General features: G+C 49.5%; 2 protein-coding genes and 1 long non-coding RNA gene across 3 annotated transcripts in view; all 3 read left to right on the top strand.

Moving 5' to 3' along the window:
- Window positions 1-17,538, top strand: part of LOC308574519 — a 160,848-nt gene that overhangs the window by 1,045 nt on the left and 142,265 nt on the right. The window lies entirely within an intron of this gene.
- On the top strand, window positions 354-13,552 carry PIGS (phosphatidylinositol glycan anchor biosynthesis class S). Its single transcript, XM_081171503.1, has 12 exons — window positions 354-470; window positions 1,308-1,447; window positions 2,539-2,650; window positions 3,454-3,543; window positions 4,627-4,718; window positions 5,006-5,216; window positions 7,236-7,378; window positions 7,471-7,585; window positions 9,661-9,806; window positions 10,772-10,872; window positions 12,083-12,293; window positions 12,842-13,552. Exons 1-12 carry the CDS (start codon window positions 428-430, stop codon window positions 13,115-13,117), a joined length of 1,680 nt encoding a protein of 559 aa, XP_081027629.1. The 5' UTR covers window positions 354-427; the 3' UTR covers window positions 13,118-13,552.
- UNC119 (unc-119 lipid binding chaperone) overlaps window positions 15,677-17,538 on the top strand; it is a 31,285-nt gene continuing 29,423 nt past the window's right edge. Inside the window, exon 1 of the mRNA XM_081172405.1 lies at window positions 15,677-15,875. Coding sequence (XP_081028531.1) covers window positions 15,713-15,875 — 163 coding nt within the window. The 5' untranslated portion in view covers window positions 15,677-15,712. The remainder of the gene's footprint in view (window positions 15,876-17,538) is intronic.

Below are 17,538 nucleotides of genomic sequence, written 5' to 3'. Positions count from 1 at the left end.
AACCATGTCGAACTTTCTGGTCAACGTTAAAAGAAGCAATTTGCCTTGAAGGAGAGGAGAGGGTTAAAAAAAAGCGTTTCTACTTTCGTGTATTTTTTTTTATTCCCTTCAGCTTTCCGTACTGAAGGGCGGGCCTTACTTGGCTATTTCTTTTCTCCACTGGCCAGTCTAGCTGTCGCTCCGTTAGGCGGCGGCGTACGATTGGCTGACCCGCCTTCGGCTTCGACTCATTGGGTAGACCGCGGCTTGCCCTTATCTAGGGTCGGGCGAGCGGTCCTTCAGCCGGGGAGCGCCTTCGGAGAGCTCTGATTGGATGTTTTCCCTGCGGCTCATCTCTACCGCGCGTCTGATTGGGTTACTCGCTCCTGGGGGCCTTGAGCTCCGCCCCAGGGCTACGCCAGCCCGGCAGCGGCTTCCGGGAGCGAGGATGGCGGCCGAAGCGAGCGCCGTTGCAGCCATTGATGCGGCAGGTGCGAGGTTGGGGAGGGGAGGGGACCCAGGTGTCCGGGAGGGGACCCAGGAGTCCGAGACCCATGTCGGTAGGGGCACAGGGACCCAGGTGTCCGGGCACCGGAGTCACTCCAGATTCGATCCGAATTTAGCAAGCCCCCTTGTGTTCAATGGGATTTACTCGCCTGTAAATCCTGTAAGGATCGCCTGGTTTGTAGGAAAATGTATTTTCTATCCCGCTTGAGTGAATGGGAGGTAGATTCAGTGGGGAGGGGCAGGCGCGGGAGGGTTTCGCTTTACACATAGCCCCAGCTGAACTGTGGAACCCACCGCCACAGGACCTGGTGGCAGCTGGCTGCAAAAGGAGCCGAATCAAATACCCAAACTCCACAGTAAGACGGACTGGAATCTGGAACCGGAATGTCAAAGGCTGTCTTTGCGTGAGCTGTGCATGCCTTTGCAGGATTTGGAGGCTATTTGTTTTATTTTTATAAAATTCATAAAATTTATACACCACCTGAGTATAGAAGAAACCTCAGAGCAGTTTACAAAAAGAGGAAACAATAAAATCATCAAGGAATAATTCGCAACATTAATTAAAAACATGTGGAAAGTTAAAATACCAAACCGGGTTAAAATTCACACCAGCTTTCTAAGCCTCTGCACAGGCTTCTCTAAACAGGAATGTATTTGGCAGGTACCGAAAAGAGTACAGGGAAGGTGCTGGCTCAATATCAATAGGCAAGGAGTTCCAAAGGTTCCTCTGCCATTGGGAACTGAACCAAGGAGATCTTTGCAGGCCGAACGTGCCCTTTACAAACCAGAGACTCCCTTTCCTCCCTTCCGTGTCTCTCCAGAGAAGGCGCGAGGGAAATATGCTGCTCTCTCCTTCGCCGCCATCGCCATCGTGGTGGGGCTTCCGCTCTGGTGGAAGACGACAGAGACCTACCGCGCTGCGCTGCCTTACTCGGAGATCGCTGAGCTGGACACCCTCCTGGTGAGGACACACCCTGCCTCTTCCCCTCCTCAGCACTGTGCTCCAAGGGTCCCCTGCAGAGCCGGAAACAGGCCCCTCATAGAATCATAGAACTGTAGGGTCCCCCACAGGTCATCTAGTCCAGCCCCCTTCAATGCAGGAATCTTAGCTAAAGAATCCCTGGCAGATGGCCTCTCTTTAAAAACCTTTCCGCTGCCAAACTGTCAGAAAGTTTATCCTGATGTTTGGTTGGAATCTCCTTTCTCCTAACTTGAATCCGTTGCCTCTGGTTCTACCCTTTGGAGCAGCAGACAAGAGTGGAAATTCAGATATTTGAAGACAGCTCTCATGTCACCTCTCAAAATCTGCTGAACAGGTGGGGTCTGACCAAGGCAGAATAGAGGCAGACTAAGACTTCCCTTCGTCTGGGCACTAGACTTCTCTTGATGCAGCCCAGAATAGTATTAGCCTTTTTTGCCGCTGTATCACACTGTTGCCTCCAGACTCCTCATATGTGCTGCTTGCTGTCTCAGGAAATCCTAGCAGGACGGGGGTCTGCCTTTTGCTAGGTGCTGACATTGAAAGCCCTAAACGGCCTCAGTCCTGTATACCTGAAGGAACGTCTCCACCCTCATAATCCAGCCCGGACACTGAGGTCCAGCGCCGAGGGCCTTCTGGTGGTTCTCTCACTGCAAGAAGTGAGGTTACAAGGGCCTTCTCGGTGGTGGCACCTGCCCTGTGGAACGCCCTCCCAGCAGATATCAAGGCAATAAACAACTATTTTACTTTTAAAAGACAACTGAAGGCGGCCCTGTTTAGGGAAGTTTTTAATGTCTGATGCTGTATTGTTTTTAATATTTGTTTGGAAGCCGCCCAGAGTGGCTGGGGAAACCCAACCAGATGGGTGGGGTATAAATAATAAATTATTATTATTATTATCATTATTATTATTAACCTGGCCGTCCCACGAAATCTTCTGGACTAGGAACTTTGACCTGGATTTGATCAGCCCCAAACAGCATCACTACAAATCTGGTGGGGAGAGCTCAGGTCCTCCTTGGGGGCTGGTTGCCCATGGTTGCACCTGCTGACGTTGCGCTTTTCGGATTCAGTTCCAGCTGACGGTGCCCGTCTCGGTGGTGTTTGCCAAGGGGACCCTTCCCGGAGATCTGGAGCGGAAACTGCCCTTTAGGAAACCGCAGGAGGCCGAGATCCCCTTGAACCGTGAGTTGCTTGATGTTGCTTCCGGGTCTGGCTCTTCAGGTGATGATCCACTGTGCGCGGGGCAGGTGGCCACCCAACCTCTGCTTAAAAATCCTGCCTCCTCCCTCCTCCCCACACTTCTCTCTCAGTCCTGAGAGTCCCTCTTTCACCATCCTCCGAGAGAACGAAGGAGCCAGCATGGGCTGTCTCGATCTTCTCTGGTTTGGTTAGTTAGACTATACAGGGGTCAGCAAACTTTTCCAGCCAGGGGCCAGTCCACTGTCCCTCACACCTTATGGGAGGCCAGACTATATTTTTTGGGGGGTAAAGAACGAATACCTATGCCCCACAAATAACCCAGAGGTGCGTTTTAAATAAAAGGGCACACTCTACTCATGTGAAAACACACTGATTCCCGGACCGTCCACGGGCCAGATTTAAAAGGCGATTGGGCCGCATCCGGCCCCCGGGCCTTAGTTTGCCTACCCCTGGACTAGAACTACAAACGTTGCTATCCAAGTTCTATATTTCCTACAATAAAAAACTTCGGTTATTTTCTTACCTGCAAGCATTTCCGGGGTTGCGTGATTTCAACGGATGAAGGGCCTTGTCTAAGCAAGAACCGGCGGCTTTAACGCTGCTCACTCTGCATCTCACAAGGCTTTCTGCCGCTAACTGGACCCTGTTATCCCCGAAGGAGTGCTGGGTGCTGGGGGTGGGTGCTGGGGACCCAGTTACGTTTGGATTTCGGAAGCAGCCCGGGGGTTGGCTGAGGACCGTCACCTGCAGAGCAGACGGCCTCATCCTGCGTCTCCTTCCTCCAGCCAAGACCAGCGTGACGTCCCGCTATGAGGTCTCCTACCGCCGAGCCACTTCTCAGGAGGAGAAGACGCTGTCCCGGGCCTCGGTGCCAGGTAAAGGCTCCCATCCGTGTGATGGAGATGGGTGGACCACAGGTTCCCCAAGTGGGCGGTGGCGTCTCCTGGGGGGCAGGTGGGATTGCCTGGGGGGGCTTAGAGGCAAGGGGGCAGCAAGGGGTGCTGGAAGTGTCAATGTCTGTCAGATTCTGAAGAGCCGGTATCGCTGGAGCAACTTCATCAATTGTATTAAGTTAATTAAGCTAAAGGGCTTTTGACTAAACGTGCAATTCTTTGCTCCCATTTTGAACTTTACTGTGCTATTCTTCCTTAGTGGGCTGTGCAAACTGCTATTCTGAATAATGATTTTTTCATAAAGTTGGGTGGTAGGCTCTGGGGGGGAGTTTATGGGACGCAGGAAAAAGTTCAAGAACCCCTAGATTTCAGCTAGGATAATAATAATAATAATAATAATAATAATAATAATAATAATAATAATAATAATTTATTTATACCACGCCCATCTGGCTGGGCTTCTCCAGCCACTCTGGGCGGCTTCCAATGGAATATTAAAATACAATAACCTATTAAACATTAAAAGCTTCCCTAAACAGGGCTGCCTTCAGATGTCTTCTAAAAGTCAGATAGTTGTTCTTCTCTTTGACATTGGTGGGAGGGCGTTCCACAGGGCGGGTGCCACTACCGAAAAGGCCCTCTGCCTGGTTCCCTGTAACTTGGCTTCTCACAGTGAGGGAACCACCAGAAGGCCCTCGGAGCTGGACCTCAGTGTCCGGGCAGAACGATGGAGGTGGAGACGCTCCTTCAGGATCAGGATGCGATCCTCTCCATGAGGGATGCAGACAGAGGATTTTGGGGTGACTGCTGTGGGCACCATTACCCCCTCTGGCCACTTCTCCCTGCCCTATGAGACCCAAAGGGAGAAAGGGCCTGCACTGACATGTGACAGAGGAGTTTCTTTAGCGAGACCATAGAGAAGGTGCCTGTCTGATACGCAGTGGAAGGGAGTTCCAAAGGGGAAGGGGAGGTCCTGGTGAGTAGGTGGGCTTTTGGGGAGGGGCTTTCCCTCTGCATATCAGGATGGGGGGAACCCCACAGCCTCACCTCCTCTTCTCGTTCCAGAGGCGGGCGAGGGGCTCCTTCCAGCGCAGGAGGCTGCTGTGGGCTCCCTCACCATCTACGTGATCCCGAGAAACTCTCTTCTCCTGCCACAGGTAGACTGCCCCTCTTCTGCCCTCTCTGCTACTCCCCACCCTCCGGCGGGTGGGAAAGTCCCCTTTATGGAAAGGGGGCATTTAAATTATGCAGCAAATAATAATAATAAATCTTATTTATATCCCACCCTCCCCGGCCAAAGCCAGGCTCAGAGCGGCTAACACCATTTTGGGTTGGCTCTCCATGCTTTATATGTTGTTCTGGCAAAATCGTGTGATTTGTCCCACCTCGCAGGGCAGAACTAAGTCACTATAGTTCGCTCACTGCCGTCTTTCTCCCTCTGCAGGAGGTCCCCGTCTACATCAGCAAGCGGCGCAGCGCAGTGGTGCGGGCGCCTCGGGGCTCGGGAGACGTCCTGGCAGCTGTGGACGCCCAGGTCCGAGAAGTCGCCCATGCCATGTCCTTCAGCCTGGAATCCATCGCAGAGGCCCTCTCTGACCGCGTTCCCCTCGGCCAGCTGGGCGCAGAGTGGAAGCGCCCTTTCAAATCCAGTCTGGGTATGGACTGGCGGGCAGAGAACCTTCCCTTTTCCCAGCCGGAGAGTCTTGTTGGAATCTCCGTTTGACCGAGCTTCTCCTCCGGTCGAGTCTTCAGATCTCCTCCGATGGTGATTAACGGCCTAAGCCTTTGATGAGGCTCCAGGCCTGTTCCCATTACGCAGAGTATACAAGTAGCAGCAGAAGGAAAAGAAATATGAGCTACATTGATAAGAGTTTTATTTCTAACTACGCAGACAGAAAAGAAATATACATCCTCTCTCTGTGAAAGCAGAGAGGCAACTGGTACAAAGAAACAGGAAACCAGTAATATCAACATCCGTCTCCCATCTCCCGTGAGACTTCCAGCAGTCTGGAATGTAAACAGAGTCTTGTGACTCCAATCACTGCACAGTGGCACAACAGAAACCCAACAAATCTCCCTTACCTGCTGGGGTTGCACCTGTGGGATTTCTGCCTGCCAGAAAGACCTCTCCCCCTTCTTTTGCCTCTGAGCCAAGCACGCTGGCCCGTTGAGAGGATCCTGCCCCATCTATGCCCACTCAACCCGCTTCAGTCGGCGGAACTGGCATTCTTTCAGCTGGTCTGCATTTGCAAGAATTTGATGTGCTAGTGTGGCAGCAACTGCACTTTGGAACTCCCTGCCTCTTGAGATCAAGGAGGTGCCTTTGCTGCCCTCTTTTCAGCACCTGCTGAAAACATTCTTCTTTGGGCAAGAATGTTTAGAAAACCGATTCAAGTCTTCGTCTGTTTTTAGTTCATTGCTATTTTCGAAAGTCTTAAATTATTGCCATTTTTTCATATATTTTTTCCATAAAATTTTGTTTATTTCCGTTTGTAATGTATATGAATTAGAGAGAACAGTCAGGACAACAGCTGAAAATTGAAAGATGAAAAACAGTGCTGTAAATTAACACACAGAATGAGCACAGTTGCAGGTGCCAGTGAAGAATATCACATTGATCTGGTTTATGAAATCTGTTTCCAGATTTGCTAAGTTTGGGCTGAGGTTGCCTTGGAAAAGATGGTTCTGCTGTGTATTTACTTGATTTATTTCATTAAACACCACTTGATTGTAGAAGAAACCTCAAAGCAGTTTACAAAAAAAGAGAAAACCATAAAATCATCACAATTAAAGAGTACAAAAAGTTGAAACAACAGTGGATTGAAACAAATTAAAATTCACCTTAAGTTTCTAAGCACCTGGACTGGCTTGTCCAAACAGGAAAGCTTTGAGCAGGTACTGAAATGTTGATGGCGAAGGCGCCTAGTTAATATCAATTGGCAGGGAGTTCCGAAGTCCAGGTGCCGCCACGCTAAACAACTGAGTCCTTACAAATGTGAATGGGGTTTTATGTGGCACCCGTATGTTTTAATTTGTTGGGAGACATCCAGAGTGGCTGTGGCAACACATTGCGATGGGTGGTACTCAGAGACATATTGCGGTAAGAGTACCAATTCTTCGGATTAAAGAGGTTGGGTGGGCACATAACAAAGGAATACCAAATCATGTTAAAAGTGCCTGGAAGTTCTAGTTCCTGCTGAAGTCTCCAGCGTTGCCTAATTTTCTGCACTGTGACTCCATTTGGAGTGAGTGGCCCCAAGTGTCAGATTTCGGACAGTTTTCCATTCAGCCGCAATGGCTATTCGAACTGCCAAGATCAATTCTTTTGACCGTCAGAAACATTCAGCGATGTTAATTTTGGGCAGCAAAATTCTTTAGTTTCTTTAGTAGCATTTATTCTTGGTCAATTCTCCCAGTGGATAGTTTTATCATTTCCTTGTTTTTGTAAAGCCCCTTGTGGGTTCTTTTTAAACAATCAAGAGGTATATAAATTTTACGAAGCAAGTAGCCCCATCCCTAGAGTGTGAGGCTCTTAATCTTGGGGTTGTGGGTTCGGGTCACACGCTGAGCAAAAGATTCTCGAATTGCAGGGGGGTTGGACTAGATGGCCCTTGCGGTCCCTTCCAGCTGATTCTATGAGTAAGTCAATATATTCCCCCTCCGTTCTGTTGCAGGATACGAGGTCACCTTCAGCCTGCTGAACCCCGACCCGAGAGCTCACAGCGTCCACTGGGAGATTGAGGGGGCCATTCACCGCTACGTGGACCCCCTCCTGGGGAAGCTGAGCACACTGGCCGAGTTCTCCGTGGACTCTCAGGTGAGTGCCGGGTGCGAGTTGCCCGGGAGTCATGCAGCGCCCCTGCCCTGCGAGGGGGGCTTACGGCCACATCTTTCCCCCTAATTCTGCAGATCCTCTACTACGCCGCCCTGGGGGTCACGCCCCGCTTTGACGCTGCTTCCTCCAGCTATATCCTGAGCGCCCACAGCCTCCCGCACGTCATTAACCCTGTGGAAGCCAGGCTGGGTGAGTCCCTCTTTCTCCCAACCAGGGAGGGGGTGGCTGGTTATTATTATTTCCCCCAAAAAAATTTTATTGGTTTTCACAACAATATAAACAAACAAACACATAAGACAAACAAACATAAACCATAGCCTTATTGAAAATTACTCTTATTAGCATTGTTAAGTGAATTCCTCGCGTCCCCTTGGTTGAATTTCATTGCATATCCTTTTAACGGTTTTCCAAATCGCAGTTCTTATAAAATTTAACTTAAACATTAACATCCTTGGATCTTCACATTATGAAATTAAACATATTAATTCATCACTTAACATAAATAAAATCCTAATAAATAAAATCCTAAGCCAATTAAGTATCTGCAAGCTGTTTTCAGTTAATTACACTTAACATATTTAACTAAATAGTCATTAAATTTAATCCACTCTTCCTGATACGCCTCCTCCTCCTTCTGGTCGCGGACTCTTCCGGTTAGGTCGGCTAGCTCCAAAAAATCCATCAGGGGGTGGCTGGTTATTGGTTCTTCCCAAGAGATCTCAGAAGCCCTTGCTGCCCTCAGCAGGCCAGGCCAAGCGAACCAGGGTCCAGATTTGCCCCCTTAATTATTATGCTTTTGCCTTTGTATCCCACCTCTTTTCTCCAAGGAGCTCACGGTGGCGCAACACGGTTTAATTCCCTTGTTTAATTCCCCCACAACAACCCTGCGAGGTGAGTTAGGCTGAGACAGGCAGTGAATGACCCCCAATGCCATCCAGGGGGATTACATTTCATTTTCTGCCTTCATCTGAGGATCACAGGACAGTTTGCATTATAAAAACGCAAAAATACATACCACAATATCAGAGAAAACCATAGCAAACGCACACAGTTTAAAAGGCGATCGCTCTCAAAGCCCACACGCGGAATATCTTCCGACAACACCGTAAGGAAGAGGCCACCGTCCTACTCCCGGAATATTTCAGGTCTTAGAACTCACTGCGGCACCTATTTTAAAAAAAGAGATCTGAACATACCAACAAACAGTGGAACAACTCCACTATGCCAAACAATGAGATTCTAGTCCTTAGTTTCTGGGGCATTTAACACCAATGACTTCTCCTCACCACTTATTTCGCCTAGTGGTTGATACCACTACTTTTCATTCCCCCCCCCCGATCTTTATTGAAACTTAACATATATACATAATAACCAAAATTCCCAATGATTCCCTCACATAAAATATAGTATCTAAATTACAACAGCTACTTAATTATACACTTAATTATAAAACCCACCCCCTACTTCCCTCCACAGCAACTCAACTCAATTTCTTTCTACCCTTTTTCCTTGCGTTCTATAATAAATTATTTTTGTTATATTCTGATTTCTCCTTCTTTCTGTATTGGTTTTGTTATTGCTTACATTTTTTTATTCTAAGCCTATTAGCGCGTCATTTTTAGAACAACATTTTGACATGTAATCTTCAAAACACTTCCACTCCATTCTTATCTTTTGATTTGATTGATAACTGAAGTTAGTTTTGCCAATTCTATATACTCGCTTAATTTACAAATCCACTCTTCCTTTGTCGGTGTGTCCTGAGATTTCCATTTACCACTACTTTTCAAATGATCTCTTGCCATCATTCTGTGCAAATCGATGCCCCCGAGTGGCTCCCGGTTTCATCAGATGAAATAAAAATGTTAATTCCTGTTCAGGGAAGTTTTTAATGTGTGACAATTTAGTGTATTTTTGGTCTCTGTGGAAGCCACCCAGAGTGGCTGGGGAAACCCAGCCAGATGGGTGGGGTACAAAATTATTATTATTATTATTATTATTATTATTATTATTATTATTATTATTATTATTATTAGGCAAGGGAAAGCTGCTGGCTCAGATGGGATAGGCTCTTTAAACTAGACCCTGACTGGCCAACCTATTCACAAGGGTATATACAACTGGACTTATACCAGAGGCATGGGCAAGCGCAATCATTGTTCCCATATTGGCTCTCCATAGTGGGACTCCAGTTCCCCAACTAGCGCAGGACGTTGGGTGTTGTAGTCCAAAACATCCTTCTCTCTCTCTCTCCTTTCCCGCAGGTTCCAGCGCCTCCTCGCTGTACCCGGTCCTCAATTTCCTGCTCTATGTGCCAGAGCGCCTGCACTCGCCCCTCTATATCCAGGACAAGGATGGCGCTTCCGTCCCCACCAACGCTTTCCACAGCCCCCGCTGGGGCGGCATCATGGTGAGGAAGCAGGCAGGGCTGCCACAAGCTCTGCAGGGACGTTGCGAAGTCATTTCTTGCTTGAGAGCAATGAGCAATCGAGCCTTTAGTGTTGTTGGCCCTGTGGAACACTCTGCCACTGGAGACTCGACAGGCGTCTTCTGTTTTGTTTTTTACTTTTAAGGCACCTGCTGAAAACTTTGTTTTCTTTTTTTGAAAACTAGTTTTTTAAATGTCTTTTTATGGTGTATGTAAAACAGACAGGACAGTTATAAAAAGAGAGGAAAATGAGAAGATGGAAGGCAAAACTGTAAAACAGGCACACGGAATGAGCACAGTTGCACGTGGGTGAAAATAACGAAGCCCAAGGCAGGAAAGAAAGAAGCGAGGATAAATTTGGCCATCTCATAAAGAATATCAGCGTTATCTGATTGTCAAGTCTACTTCCTGGTTTGCCAGGCTTGCAGCAAGTGTTGTCTTGAACATGATGCTTCTGTTGTATATATTTCACAAAGGAGGACTAAACGGTATAAAATGCGCCTGGAGGTTCTAGTCCTCATTAACATCTCAAATTATGCCCCATTTTCTCCATCCTAGCACTGTTCCAGAGGGGACCAAGCGGCCAGTCTCCTATTTTGGCCTGTTTTCCATTGAGCTGCAGTTGGTCTTAGCTGCTAAGATCATATATAAGACCAATTCTTTTGAAAATATATCTACATAGGTATAATCAAAAATACCCAGCAATGTTGATTTTGGAAAACAAACCAGTTTCTTTGGTAATATTGATCATTTCCATCAAAATACTATAGAAAACTCTTTCTATTCCACCAGGCCTGTGCAGGCCTTCCATTGTGATTGATGTCTGCCTTTTAACATTTTTTGTATGCTTTTATGTGTATTTTTGTCATAAACCACTTGGAGATTTTTCTTTAACGCAACGGTGGCCCTTTTGTGTGTGAATAAATGAATGGCTCCCTCGTTTCCAGGTGTACAACGTGGAGCGCGAGACGGCCAACGAGACCTCCCTCCCGAGGAGGGTGGATGTTGACATGACGCGGGTGATGGAGGTGTTTCTGGCGCAGCTGCGGTGCGTTTTTACGGATCCTAGAATCATAGAGTTGGCAGGGACCCCAAAGGTCATCTAGCCCAACCCCCTGAGAGCACCTGCTCCGCATGCAGAAGGTCCCAGGTTCCTCTTTCACGTTCAGCACCATGAGGACTAGGAACTTGCTTTTATTTTCAGGGGAAGGGCTGTAGCTCAGTGGCAGAGCATTGCTTTGCATGCAGAAGGCCCAGGGGCATAGGGCAGGGCTGGGATAGACTCTCGTTCTGAAACCCTGGGGAGTCACTGCTGCCAGTCAGTGTAGGCAATACTAAGCTAGATGGACCACCGGCCTGATGTCCCTATTTAAATGAGCTGGGTTTTTTTAATAAACCATGAGGACTGGAAGCTTGCTTTTATCATCTGCTTTGCATGCAGGTCTCGGGTTCAGTCCCCAGCAGAACCTCCACACAGGGCTGGGAGAGGCCCCTTGGCTGAAACCCTGGAGAGCTATTGCTGCCAGTCAGTGCAGGCAATGCTAAGCTAGATGGGCTGGTGTGGCGACTTGCTATACACACACACACACACACACACACTTATTAGTTTTTTAACATACCATTTTCAACAATAATTAAACATACTTTTACATCTTATTCAATTTTTTTTTACTTCCATCAGCCCTGTCTGAAAATTTTCCAATCTAATCTCTTAGTATGCATTTCTTATTTTCCCTATTACATTTCAAACTCCTAACCAATGCCTCTATCTTTTTCTACTTTGTAACACTTCGTATATTTCTCCTTACAAAACTTCTTGTAGTCCTACCAGCGTAATTTGTAGGTTACAGTTGCTCTTCAAATAATTCATATACTTCTTCCAATCTTCTGTAAATCTCTGGTCCCGCAGGTTTCGAATCCTTCCTGTCATTTGGTCCAATTCTGCATAGTCCATTAATTTCGTCTGCCATTCTTCTTTCGTAGGAATTTCTGGTGTGGCGGCTTGCTATTACGACAGCTACCCACATCCCTGTAGTTCAATGTTTTCATGGGATTGTTTATTGTATATTTTGATTACAGGGGCTTGTATTCTAGTGCTTGTGTGTTGCTGATTTCTGTATTTTGTAATCTGCGAGGTTTTGGCATTAAGCCGTCTATAAATCTGTTGCCCTAAGCGGTGCATAAAACTGTTGTTGCAGAAGCAACAGATAAACCTGCTGGTGTCTAAATCGGCTCGCTGGGCCTCTTCCTCTCTGCAGCTTGCTGTTTGGGATCCTGCCGGGTCCCCTGCCGGAGGGGGCCATCCTCGAAAGCCCCGGGAACGAGGGTCTCTGCGACTGGGAGCTGGACCGCCTGCTGTGGGCTCGGACGGTGGAGAATGTGGCCACCGTCTCCACCACCCTGACCTCCCTGGCTCAGCTGCTGGGCAAGATCAGCAACATCGTCATCAAGGACGACGTGGCTTCTCAGGTAAACTCGCAGGCGGGTCTTCCGGCGCAGCACCGCTCCAGTTTGCCTCTTTGGGGTCCTGTGCTGAGCCCGTTGCTGCGACCACAATTGCCAAGTCTCGTGGTGCCTTGAAAGGGGGTTGGTCTAGATGACCCCTGGGGGTCCCTTTCAACTCTGTGATTCTAAGCAGGGACTCTCCCACTCAGCTACAGCCCTTCCCCTAAAAGATTCAAATGAAGGACAAAGGTTCCGAATTCAGGGCTGATTTAAACAGAAACTTTTCCTGTTGAGAGATAGCAAAGTGGGTGAAAATATAAGCAAACCAGAAACGCACGTTGGGGGAAGTCTTGGAGGGGAGGGAGAGAGGGAGGAATATATAGTAAATGTTAAGAATTTCAGGTGTATGTAATGAACGAAAATGAAAAATGAATAATTTTTTTAAAAAATAAATAGAAGTGAAGAAGCTGCTCTGTGCCAACCTTCTGCATGCAAAGCAGCTGTCCTGCCACCAAACTACGTCCTGGCCCAGCAAACCCGGCCTGATCCCTGTGCCCTTTTTTTAACCCTAGGTGTACCACGCTGTGGCATTCGCCCAGGAGGCGCTGGCTGAGCTCAGCCAGGGGCGCCTAGACTCTGCCTTCCAGGCCAGCAAGGCCGCCATCAACGCCTCGGAGAGGGCCTTTTTCGACCCATCCCTCCTCCACCTCCTCTACTTCCCTGACGACCAGAAGTTCGCCATCTACATCCCCCTCTTCCTGCCCATGGCCGTCCCCATTCTGCTGTCGCTGGTGAAGATCGGCCGGGAGATGAGGCAGAGCAGGAAAGGGGCCATCAAGGTGGACTGAGGCACACGCCCTGCGTGGAGAAGTTGGCACCCGGGGTGTGCGTGATGGAGGGCAGTGCGGGGGTGAGAGAGGGGTCTGGATGCAACCCTCTCCCTCTTCCTGGGATGGGGCCCCGTCCTCCTCTTGATCTGAGTTTCACGCTCTCTGTGTTGGAGAGTTTGCCGCTGGATTCAAAGGGTGCTGCCGAGACTGTGATGAGCCCGTCCAAAGAAGAACGCTGCGGCGTTTGGGATATTATTATTATTGCCATTGGAAACAACTTCCGTTGTTTTATATAGAAGGCACAGTTGCATCCCGTTGCTACAAACACTCTCAGCGAAAACCAACCGAAAAGCCGAAATTCATAATCGTGTCCTCCCCAGCAGCCAGCTACCCCATCCAGACTCTCTTAATCCTACAATATTGTCTTCACTCTTTGCAAAGTCCACACACACACACAAAAACAGGCGCCCACAACATAAATAAGTACAGTGGTGCCTCGCAAGACGAAAAGAATCCATTCTGTGATTCTCTTCGTCTAGCGGTTTTTTCGTCTTGCGAAGCAAGCCCATTGACGGATTAGCGGATTAGCGCTATTAGCGGCTTATCGGATCATCTGATAAGCGGCTTAGCGGCTTAGAAAAAGGGGGGGGAAAGGGGAAAAAAACCCCGCAGGAACTCGCAAGACATTTTCGTCTTGCGAAGCAAGCCCATAGGAGATTCGTTTTGCGAAGCACCTCCAAAACAGAAAACTCTTTCGTCTAGCGAGTTTTCCGTCTTGCGAGGCATTCGTCTTGCGGGGCACCACTGTATAAATTTGTACTTTTGGATATAAGGAGTTTAAATGTGCTGAAAATGTCTTAGGCAGAGGGCAAATGAAGAAACGAGAAGTTTTGAGAAAACCACAAGCCAACGGCAAATAAATGATGTGTAATGAAATACTTCAGTAGCCAGCTATTGTTTCTAAAATTCGATGTAAATATTAATCGCATCACACACACCCAAATGGATGAAATAAAGAAAATCATTCCAGTAGCACCTTAGAGACTAACTAAGTTTGTTATTGGTATGAGCTTTCATGTGCTAAAGCTCATACCAATAACAAAATTACTTGGTCTCTAAGGTGATACCGGAAGGAATTTTTTTATTTTGTTTTGACTATAGCAGACCAACACGGCTACCTACCTGTAACCCAAACGGATGGTTTGGGAAATATTATCTCCCTGGGGTTGTGGATTTGGTGCTTTTTTAAAAACAGATTTTCCTTTTTGCAGAAATAAGTTTAGGAAGAATGCAGTGGGGTGGAATGGGCCACTTCTCCTATTTCTGCCCCCCCCCCCCGGTCATTTTAAATCTTGTTCACTTGCAGGGCTATGAAGGGGCTTCCTCCTTGGTTTGCCATGGAAAGTTTGCAAGTTGGCATAAATTCTGCCCTTGGTGATGGAGAGGATGGCATGTACCAACTACCAAAGGACACTTAGGGATGTTCAATAAAAGTCTGGTTGGATGGATTCTCTTTCTGCAGGGTTGTCATTCTTGGGCGGGTGGGGCAGCGGCTGGAGATGGGCCTCCTGTGGGTGTTGGGTTGGAGCAGCGAGGGGGCCCCTGTGGCCCCCCAGATGTTGAGGCCATCAGAAGGGCCCTGCTGCGGATGGATCAGGCCTCAGGGGGCCCATCTGGTCCACCTTCCTGTTCTCACAGCGACCAACTTTGCTGTCCATAAGGAGGCAGGACCCGAGTGCGAGAGCAGCACTCCTCACTTGCGATGCTCCACTCTGACAGTGGAGGCAGAACACTGTTTGCTGGAGGGCAGCACTTTGGCTATCGCTGTGTTATAGGAACGGTGGGAGCTGCCTCTATCAAAACTGAGCGAGACCGGTGGTCGATCTAGCTTAGTATTGCCTACACTGGTTGGCAGCTGTTCTCCAGGGTTTCAGGCAAGGGAGTCTTTCCCAGCGGAACCTAGAGAGGCTGCCAGGGACTGAACCTGGGACCTTCTGCATGCAAAGCATGCACCACTGAGCTGCGTCCCTTCCCTTTAAGAGAAAGATGCTAGTCCTCATGATTCTAAATAATTTTTAAAAAAAAGATTTATCCCTTACCCACCTGCTCCAAGGAGGGCGGGGCTGCCCTTCTTCCTCCTAGTCCTCCCTTCCTGCCATGTTCCTTTCACATGTTCACAACAGCCCTGCTAGGTAGAGCAGGCGCCCGGCAGCGAGCCTCGCAGCTCCAGACAGAGGCCCCTTTCCACTGTTTCCAATTGCCCCCACCCATCTCTCCAAGGAGCGCGGGGCTGCCCTTCTTTCTGCCATGTTCCTTTCACAACAGCCCGGCGAGGTTGCCAGCACCTCTCCTACCCTGCGCTGGCCGACGCTCTGCACGCGCTCCGAGGCGCCCTTGCGTTTCCTCCTCCCTCCGCTGGGGAGGAGCCGGGCCCGAAGGGGCGGCCCGGCGGCCGCAAAGGCGCTTAGGGCGCGCGGCCGGGCGGGCATGAGCGAGGCGACCGTAGTCGCTGTCGCCGCCGCTGCAGCAGCCTCCGCGCGCGCCGCCGCCGCCGCCACTCGCTCCGCGGCCGCACAGAGCAGCAGCAGGAGCAGCAGGAGGAGCGGCGGCGCCATGAAGGTGAAGAAGGGCAGCGGCGCCGGAGGAGGAGGCGCGCCCGGGGCAGGCGCTGGCGGAGGAGCCGCCGCCGCCGCCGCCGCTTGCACCGAGGAGGAGCTGCTGCGCAAAGCCGCCATCAGCCCCGAGGACGTGCTGGGGCTCCCCAAGATCACCTCCGGTAAGGCGGCCCCGCAGGCCCGGACCCCCCTGCACCTCTCCAAGCTCCGTGCGCCCTGGGCGCAGCGCCAAAGCGCAACCCCTCCGGACGCAGCAACGCCAGGCCCCTTGCCAGCAAAGACCAGTCTTTTTGAAAGATATATATAGTGGGGGTGGAGGGGGTCCCTGAATATTCAGCCCCCCGATCTTCCACACCCCACCCACTTCCACTCGATCCCTCTAGGGGCCGCAAGGGGTGTCCCTACTGCACCTCATTGGTCCTCCGCCGAAGTCGGCTGGGGGGGGGGCGTCTTCTGTCTCCACCCGCGCTTTTCCTACAGGGTAGTCTTTTCCGCGGGAGGGAGAAAGTTGAATGGAGGAAAGGAAGCAAATAAAGTAGAATAAATGCTGCTGTTCGTCTATTATTATTTCATTCCTGTTGGGTTATTAACATCCCAAGAGTGTCGTTATTTTGACTTTTTGCAAGTCTAGATGGTTATTTATGCTCCTTGTGGATAATTTTTTGTTGTTTTATCTTTTCTGGCAAACCACAATGGAATAAAGTATTGCTCCAGAGCCCCCTCCTGTGGTTGTTTACTCAGAAGTAGCCCCATGGGGCTCGCTTCCCCTAGGGCCTAGGTGACCCATGACCCAAGCAGTCCATGGCAGGTTGCGTAACCAGACACACGAGTGCATGTCAGAAGCAGGCATGACACGAGTGTTACTGTCGCCTCTCAGTTTGCACCTGTGTTCTTCCAGGGGGCTTATGGCCTGCTATGGCTGGCTGGAGTTCTGGTGGGCCCCTGATGCTCAGAGGCTCCTGGATTCTGCCTGTGTCTGGCTTCTGCCCATCTGTGGAATCTCTCCCGCAAGGATCGACTTGCCAGGATACCTCCCTTGCATTGGAGAGAAGCGGAAAGGTGTCCCCACATTGAGTTTTCAAAGTTAGCGTGTGAATAGTTGGAGGAGATGATAAGGCTTGTAATGTTTAGGGACTGGTAACTTGAAGTAGTTGTGCTTGATTTCCACCTCCTCCCTCCTCCTCCCTTTTCCCTCTTGTGCCATGTCTTTTTAGATGGTGAGCCTTAGTGCTGACTTTTTGGGAGCCACTTTTGAGAACGTTTTGGGCTAAAGGCACAAATGCTGTCAAGAAAAGGGAGGTTTGCACGTTTCCAAGCTCTGTCACTTCCTGGAGTGTGCAAAAGCAAATGGGCTCTGTGAAGGTCTAGTCAGTGCATGGGTAGGCAACCTAAGGCCTGGGGGCCGGATGCGGCCCAATCGCCTTCTCAATCCGGCCCGTGGATGGTCCGGGGATCAGCGTGTTTTTACATGAGTAGAATGTGTCCTTTTACTTAAAATGCATCTCTGGGTTATTTGTGGGGCATAGGAATTCGTTCTTTTTTTTTCTTTTCCAAAATATAGTCTGGCCCCCCACAAGGTCTGAGGGACAGTGGACCGGCCCCCTGCTGAAAAAGTTTGCTGACCCCTAGTCTAGTGTGTCCTTTGAGAGCTTGTCCAGGGCAGGTGTGCTTTTGACCTGCGTGGTTGCAGCTTTGTGGCTTTCCGCCCTCAGACAAGGCTCTGGCAGGGAGAGGAATAGCTCCGGTTTGGGAGCAGGGCTCTAAAGTTTCGGTCCCCAATGGCATCTTCAGGTGGGACTGGGAATGTCCCTCCTGCCTGAAACC

This window comes from Podarcis bocagei, assembly GCF_964188305.1.
Source record: "Podarcis bocagei genome assembly, chromosome: 15".
NCBI lineage: Eukaryota > Metazoa > Chordata > Lepidosauria > Squamata > Lacertidae > Podarcis > Podarcis bocagei.
This window is presented reverse-complemented; position numbering and strand designations above follow the sequence as displayed.